The sequence below is a fragment of the Syzygium oleosum genome, unplaced genomic scaffold, assembly GCF_021117445.2.
Source record: "Syzygium oleosum isolate NSW1041296 unplaced genomic scaffold, Sole_v2.1 Sole_v2.32, whole genome shotgun sequence".
Taxonomy (NCBI): Eukaryota; Viridiplantae; Streptophyta; class Magnoliopsida; order Myrtales; family Myrtaceae; genus Syzygium; species Syzygium oleosum.
In genome coordinates, this window is record NW_026607516.1 from 2,446,100 (window position 1) to 2,452,990 (window position 6,891).

General features: G+C 43.8%; 1 protein-coding gene across 4 annotated transcripts; it reads right to left on the minus strand.

The window, feature by feature from the left end:
• Positions 1-1,541: 1,541 nt before the first annotated feature.
• LOC115691753 (uncharacterized) lies at positions 1,542-6,325 on the minus strand. 4 transcript variants are annotated; one of them, XM_030618477.2, is made up of 7 exons: positions 6,184-6,325; positions 5,418-5,593; positions 5,075-5,142; positions 3,488-4,952; positions 3,258-3,391; positions 2,638-2,818; positions 1,542-2,542 (listed from the first exon to the last, which is right to left on the minus strand). In XM_030618477.2, exons 2-7 carry the CDS (start codon positions 5,557-5,559, stop codon positions 1,911-1,913), a joined length of 2,622 nt encoding a protein of 873 aa, XP_030474337.2. In that variant the 5' UTR covers positions 5,560-5,593; positions 6,184-6,325; the 3' UTR covers positions 1,542-1,910. The 4 variants fall into 4 exon arrangements, with proteins under 4 accessions (XP_030474337.2, XP_056160476.1, XP_056160477.1 ...); XM_056304501.1 differs by having other exon boundaries at positions 5,418-5,653; XM_056304502.1 differs by having other exon boundaries at positions 6,094-6,237.
• Positions 6,326-6,891: the final 566 nt, after the last annotated feature.

Here is a 6,891-nt window from a genome sequence, read left to right on the forward strand (position 1 = left end):
CTTTATTTATTTTTTTAGTTTTTTTATTTTTTATTTACGGGCGCGTGTGTCCGACGTGAATTTCCGGATCTGTATCTCCGGAGGAACGGGTAAAAGTCCGCCAGCTCGGATTTGGCACCCCGACGTGGGCGAGGGGCAAAACGGTAAATTCCCTCCCCGCTGGTGCGGTGTGCTCGGCATTTGCGATTTTCAACCCCCTCGAAGAAGAGAGAGAGCCTGTCGCAACCGTCGATAGTAACAAAACAAAAAAGAAGGGGGCACGTAACGTGTAATGAAAAAGGGGGAAAGTTTCAATGAAGGGTGACGGCTGATGAGGACGAGCAAAACAGAGCAAGAATGCGATAGGCCGATGGTGCATCTTTGCTTTTCTTCCTTCGCAAGGTGTTTTTTTTTTTAAATTGTCGTCACGATCACACGGGTACGGACACGGCGGCCTCCGAGTAGCGAGTCATCGTCACGGGGGGCAAGTGAATTTTTATGGAGTTCGAAAAACACGCGCTCGGATCATCGATTGAATTTTGTGAGCTGTATGTAATTTATTTTCTCTCGATCGTATATGTTAGAGAGCTATATTAAATTCCTGTTTCATAGCAACATTTCCATAGTCGAAATACTCTTCGAGGTGCTTCATAGCTTTCTCTAGAGTCAGCCTTAGAGCAAAGTTTTCATGTCAAATGAGGCCTTCTCTAGAGTCAGCCTTAAAGCAGAACGAGCTCTGCAAAGAACAGAGTAATTACTTTCCCAAGTCAACCCTTGGAGGATTTGACTCTCTTTAGGTCGTCAAAAGGGCAAACATTGTATACTTGGCCAATTACACGATGGTTTGCAACAGCTATGTCAACTTGCCGATGAGGGCGTTCATCGACGATCGATCGACCACGTTTTAGTTTGCAGGGATCGAAATGCGATGCGGGATAACTTTAGTTCCCGCAGACCACCACAAGGCAGGTCCGCTTATTCGATGAGTTTCCGGAGGGTTAGCCAAGTTTGGCTCGATGCTGCGGCCAGTCACGGTTGCAATCTTGGTTTTTCTTATTTTTTGTACGTCATGTTATGCATGTTGCTCTGTTGTTAACCGGACAAACGAGGGCTCTATGGATCGTCAGTGGAGAAGAGCCGAGGCAAATTGACCTTTCGCTTGCTGAAAGTCCGAAACGAAAATGGTCTTTTCGCTCTATTGCTTGTCAACCTCTGTGAGATAAAATATAGTGCAGCAGAAAAAGAGGAAACAAAAAGGAAAAAACAGTGGCTCCTGTGCGACAATGACATACACTATCGGATTGCTTTCATAGACGACAGACTAGGTGGCCATCTCTCTCTGTCTCATGATTGCCTTGAATTTCAATCCTTACTCTTCCAACTCACTTTTCAAACTTCCCATTATGTCCCGACATTGGGGTAATATTGAGGTCGAGCTTATGTAAGCAAATTTTACTCGGCATAAGATGGACTCAATCCAGTGGACACGAGGTCCCAGCCAGAAAATCCCCTCCTTGGGGCCCTTGCAAAGCATTAGTGAAGAAGAGTCGTACACTAAAGAGAGCATAAAGATAACAACTTGCAACTAGCATTTGTTATTGGCAACTCCCGCTGTTTCCTTTGATATTTACAACGACAGGGTCTAAATCTGCGTGACTCCAGATTGACCATAGTACAACAGAAAAGGCGCGGGTAAACTAACAGCGAAAAACAAAAGAGTCATATGGACAAGCTGCAACAGACGAATACCCTCTTAGCCTCAAATAACACCGTAAATGCCTCATGTGCAGGGATCGGTAAGGTAGGAGCTTGACCAAATGTCGCATTAGCAGGAATGCAGTCGCCATCGCAACTGGTCAGGCTTCTTTCTGTGAAGGGACACAACAGAAGAACACCATCTGATCATATTTGTTATGAGCAAGTGATCATGCTTATGCTTCCATTTTCATATGACCCAGCAAAACCGATTGGAGGGCATTTGCTCTCTGAACTCTCTCATTCACACGGCTCGACATGATCTCGTCCATCAATTCTGCAATAATAGCTTCACTCATTTCGACGCCAATATTTTCCACGTCGAAGCGCAGGTCCATCCAAGCTCCCGCTCTACTCATGTCCTTTCGGACGATCTGTTCCAAAGATCGCGGCAGAGGAAGAGGGAGGAGATGCCAATGAACTCCTCTGCATACTTCGAGGACGGCATATTTCATGTTTGGGATCGACCTAATTCTCCGCTTCACAAAAGACAAGCAGGGGTAGCAGATGTTGTAGTACTCAAAAACGTCCAAGAGAACCTCATTGATGCAATCGAAGAGAAGCTTCTGATCATAATGTAGGTGGTCACCAAAGAAATCAACCTTATCCAAGACTGACAGTTCAATTAACTGGTCTGAAGATTGCGACTTCAAGTAGAGATCATCACAGTTCAGGTTAGAGGCCTCCAGTACTTTCTTTACATATTCGAGAACTAATTCCTTTTCCACCTCAAAGTTTCTTAAATAGATCGCCTCATCTGTGGTTGAAAAGTCATCTTCAAATTCAACTTGTAGAGATTGTAGCTCAACTGAGAAGCATTAGAAGTTTCAAATTAGGAAGAAGTTTCGCTGGTAATATACCAATCACATCAGAAACCATAACCTCAATAATTTGCTGGCTTACCAGGAGCAGGACTTGAAGGACTAATGTCATCCTCTGTGAACAGTGGCTCCAGAACAGATACGGGACTAGGTCGGTCCGATCTATCAATGACAAGTTCCAGATCTTCAACTTTTTCTATAGTTAAAGCACTCGGAGGAGACGAAAACAAAGAAAGTGGCTGCTGCTCCATGCCATAAGATTTCTGGAGAAAACGAGAAAATTGCACTGAGAATGACGAGGCGTAATCAATCCAAGGTGTTCACACACACATGCACATGCACACAAAAGCATTATCAATTGAGTTCGTGATGTGATTCAAATTTTGGTTTAGATGGATATTTGTTCCTTTTGTTTCTCCCCAAGGAAGAGAAGATCCCCAATAAGTGGTGAAAAGAATGGAGTGATAGCCATCCAAAATTCAGTTGCTACGGCAGAATGTGATCTCCCGTGCTTGATCCTCGATCACTTAATAGGAACTTTAGTGTGAAAATCAACGCTGCAGACATGGTGCAATAATGGGGCATATTCTTCCTGAGGTGGCAATGTTCAGTCTTTTTGACTATTTTGATTAGCAAATAAAATTGAAGTGCAACGAAGGCAGTATATCTGGCGTGTGACACAAGCAAGCAGTATTAATTCACCTTTTTCATGGGTTTGGAACATTCATCTTCGGGTATAGACTCAACTGACACGCCGAGTGATTTGACTGGTTCTGAAGGAGGACCAAAGATGTGGCGGTCTCCCTGGATTGCCAGTCTAGTAGCTCCACAAATATCTGCATTATTTGCTTAGAGTACATAATTCTGGAAAACTTACCCCAAAAATAAATACAAGTTTTCCTGGGCACAGTTTGTTTTAAAAGGGTTTGTACCTTCGGAAATCATCTCCTCTCTAGCAGCGGCATCAGTGGTTTCTACTTTATCACTTGAAAGAACCATCTCTGAGATATTTAGGTCAGTCTCCAGAGTTTGAACACTTCTAGTGAAACTCTTGGGAATGCATGACTCTATAGTTCTCCGGGTCGAACTGTGCGGATGGTTTAGGATGCCATGCTTTGAATCCCTTCGAGGACTTACAGTCGGAAAACAGTTTAACTCGGGATTGGAGAGAATCCTCCCTAGGGTTTCTGGATACTGTCTGCTCAAAGGAACTGCATCTGCATCCCCACGGTTGAGCATCTCGAAGAGATGCTTCTTGGCCTCGACGTAAATGTTTGATAACCTACGCTCGTGATTGTCAGCGGCTTCACTTTTAGTGCTCACTTGAATACCTCCTGGTTTACTTGCAGAACATTTTCCTACATTTTCCCCGGCACTTCCTAAGATTTGCTGCCCCTTTCGGTGCTGTTTCTTAGGACCATCTACAGTACTTCCCGGATGCTCCTTCACAACCATATTCTTCAACTTTCTCTTAATATCACTAATGAAATAGTGGGCACTTGCTCTTGTGCTCTTCCTCTTAGTGGTGTACAGGATTTGAGGTGATGAGCATGGTTTGCACCCCCTCTCAAGCTGCAGTGGATCTGGCATCCCAGGCTTCAAGATAACAATCCGGTTAGAAACTGGAGATTTCTCAATCCAATTCAAAGACTCCTCTTCCTGAGACTCGGCTCTTCTTCCGAACTTGTTGAGTTGTCCACGATGAAGAGAGTCTTCGTACTGCCTCAATGCATCTTCCTCTCCTGATAAGTTTAATTCCTCGAGTGTCTCCAGATGAGAATCTTGCAAGCTCTGAATATACTGCATTACTGTTTTGTTAGGATCTCGTATAAGATCTAAAAGAGAAAACTCGGCTGAAGTCAGAAATTGGAGCATCTTCACATCTGTGGAGCGCTGAATATTTCCATACCCTTTGACATCTTCCTCGCCCGAAGACAGCTGTTTATTGAGAAACTCGTTTATCAGTTCAAACAGTTTTTCCTCGGTGTCTGAATGCTTTGGATTTAGCTGCGCACTAACTTGACCATAGGGATCACACTTTTTGCAACCACTACTTTTTCGATTAATTTGCCGGCAGAGATCCTCCACTATTTCATTTTCATTGTGATTGGCTGCTAGCAGTTGATATGTGTTCTGAGCACAGGAGCACTCGAGTTCTGAGCCTTCCGTGGGCCCAAAATTATCCCCGTCCAAATCGCAGCTTTTCTTCGAACTTCTCTTACTTCTTTTACGGTTCTTTTTCCTTTGACTCTCCTGTACTAAACTAGATCTTTTGTGCTCAATTCCAGTTTTGCTCGCTCCCGTCTTCACTTCCTCGATGACCATTTCTTTTTCTATGAGTGTTTTCACGCTAGTCTTTCCATCTTCACTAATCATTTCCATTCCTTCTTCACGATCCTGGAAAGTTCATCAGCCGGTCATGAATAATTTACCTATTATCAATAGAAGGCCATCTGGGCTACAGCAGTTTTGGGGAAAATTGCAGATATAATCTTCAAAACTATTCTGACAATGCTTACCAGTATGCCTTTAAGAACTTCATCGCAACTTTTTAACAATTCAAGTTTATTTCTTGGGTTTGCAGCACCTGCAGAAGGAAAAAAGCACAATTCAGGATATGTGCACTCTGCCCCATTATTAAACTAGTTTGCATGAGTTCGTTAATAAGAGACGATGGCATAACTTTCTGTATACACGTAACATTTTTGCTGAAGAAAATTGATAAAGGAAAAACAGTGCATAGCAAATGATATTAGCAAAAGCCTTTAGTTTTATCATAAGTAAATTCAGGACAAAGAGCTAAAATCTTATGCATATGTGCCATACTGAAGAAATATTGATTGCTATAAAAGAAATACTCACCAGCAACGAGGCGATTTTGCCTCCTTGGATCTGTTAGCAGCTTCCTAGAGGAACGAAAATCCAATATTCTAATCAGACCCCACATAAAGCTTGCCGGACTTTTCTCATGCTGCACGGGCCGCCTTTGCGACTTCTCCGCCATCGCAAATTGTTAGAATTGCTTGCGGTGTTGATTGCTGTACCAGGAAGATGCAGCGCTTGAGGGAAATTTGCGCAAGGCAATCAATGTCTATGATCTAAAGCAAAGAATGTACGTGTCAAACTACCACTGTAGCGAAATCACAAGAACAGCCCGATGACTCGATCACAATCTCATCAAATTCAGTCGCAGCAAAATAGATGCCTAAAAGACTTTTGGAATCTTGAGACAACATGCTTTAGATAAATAAATATTCTGACTCAATCAATTGACAATGCAGGAATTTTCAGCACAGAAACTTGAATTCCCAGCAACTCTTTTGAAAAAAAAAAAATTTCCTATTTATGCAGCAACACAATTTTCGCATGGAGTCGCGCACAAACAAAGCTGTGCCTCAATTCAGGCGAATCAACAAACAGTTTAATTAACAAAACAGTTTGAAAAACACTGCTCTGTTCTGATGATGACTTTCATTACCATACATGCAGATTGATTTGATGATGAAAAAGCAATAAAGCAAAGCATTGAATGACTTACCTCCCACTCGGACTGCGTTAATTAATTAATCGGATGAAATCAAATAGAGCAACAAGATGATTCTCGAGAGATAATGCAATAAAGACTTGCTCGGATCGCTCAATCTCTCAAATGGGTAAAGCCCGGGATGAACTTTGGTTGTGGAAGCAGCAGTCAAAGCCTCGCCTTTTTTCACTCCCAAGCCTCGATCACTTCACGGGTACTTCTCGATCTTCCCTTCAAAGAAACACAGAGCCAGAAAGAAAAAAGAGGGTCGCCCCAAATTCTGCAGAAAGTCATCGATCCTTAGCCAATCAGCGACCCCGCCATGCAAATTATAAAAAAGAAACGGAAAAAAATCTCTCCAATTCACCATGCAAGCCCAACAAAGAGCGGAACAGGTTTCAGCTGTTTTTAGCGACGAGCGGAGGAGCCGTACCAGACCAAAGAGCCTCTTCGAGGCAACCTTCCTCGGAGCGTCCGCGAGCTCCGAAGCTTTTGGGAAAACTCCTGCGAGTTGAGTACCGAGAGCGCTAGCTACAACTACAAGCGGAGGAATCTCGAGACACCCAGAAGAGGAGAGGCTCCAATGCTCCTCTTAAATTGACCCGCGGGGTCGCTCGGCGTGACGACCGCCATGCGCGAGAGCGACGGAGAGAGAGAGAGGGGGAAGGAGGGAAGGAAGGAAGGATGGAACGAAGGAAGGAAGGAGGAGAGCTTCTTCGCAAGCGTCGCTGCCGCTGCCGCTGCTGTTGGGGTGCTACGCGAAGGAGTAGTAGAGACTCTAGAGAGAGAGAGTGCGTGACGGTTGGGGGCAGC

Coding starts and splice junctions, on each gene's coding strand:
- LOC115691753 (XM_030618477.2), bottom strand. CDS start 5,559: ATGGCGGAGAAGTCGCAAAGGCGGCCCGTGCAGCATGAGAAAAGTCCG. Junction 4,953..5,074: donor AAGTTCTTAAAGGCATACTG/GTAAGCATTGTC, acceptor TGAACTTTCCAG/GATCGTGAAGAAGGAATGGA. Junction 2,543..2,637: donor TCCTTCAAGTCCTGCTCCTG/GTAAGCCAGCAA, acceptor AATGCTTCTCAG/TTGAGCTACAATCTCTACAA.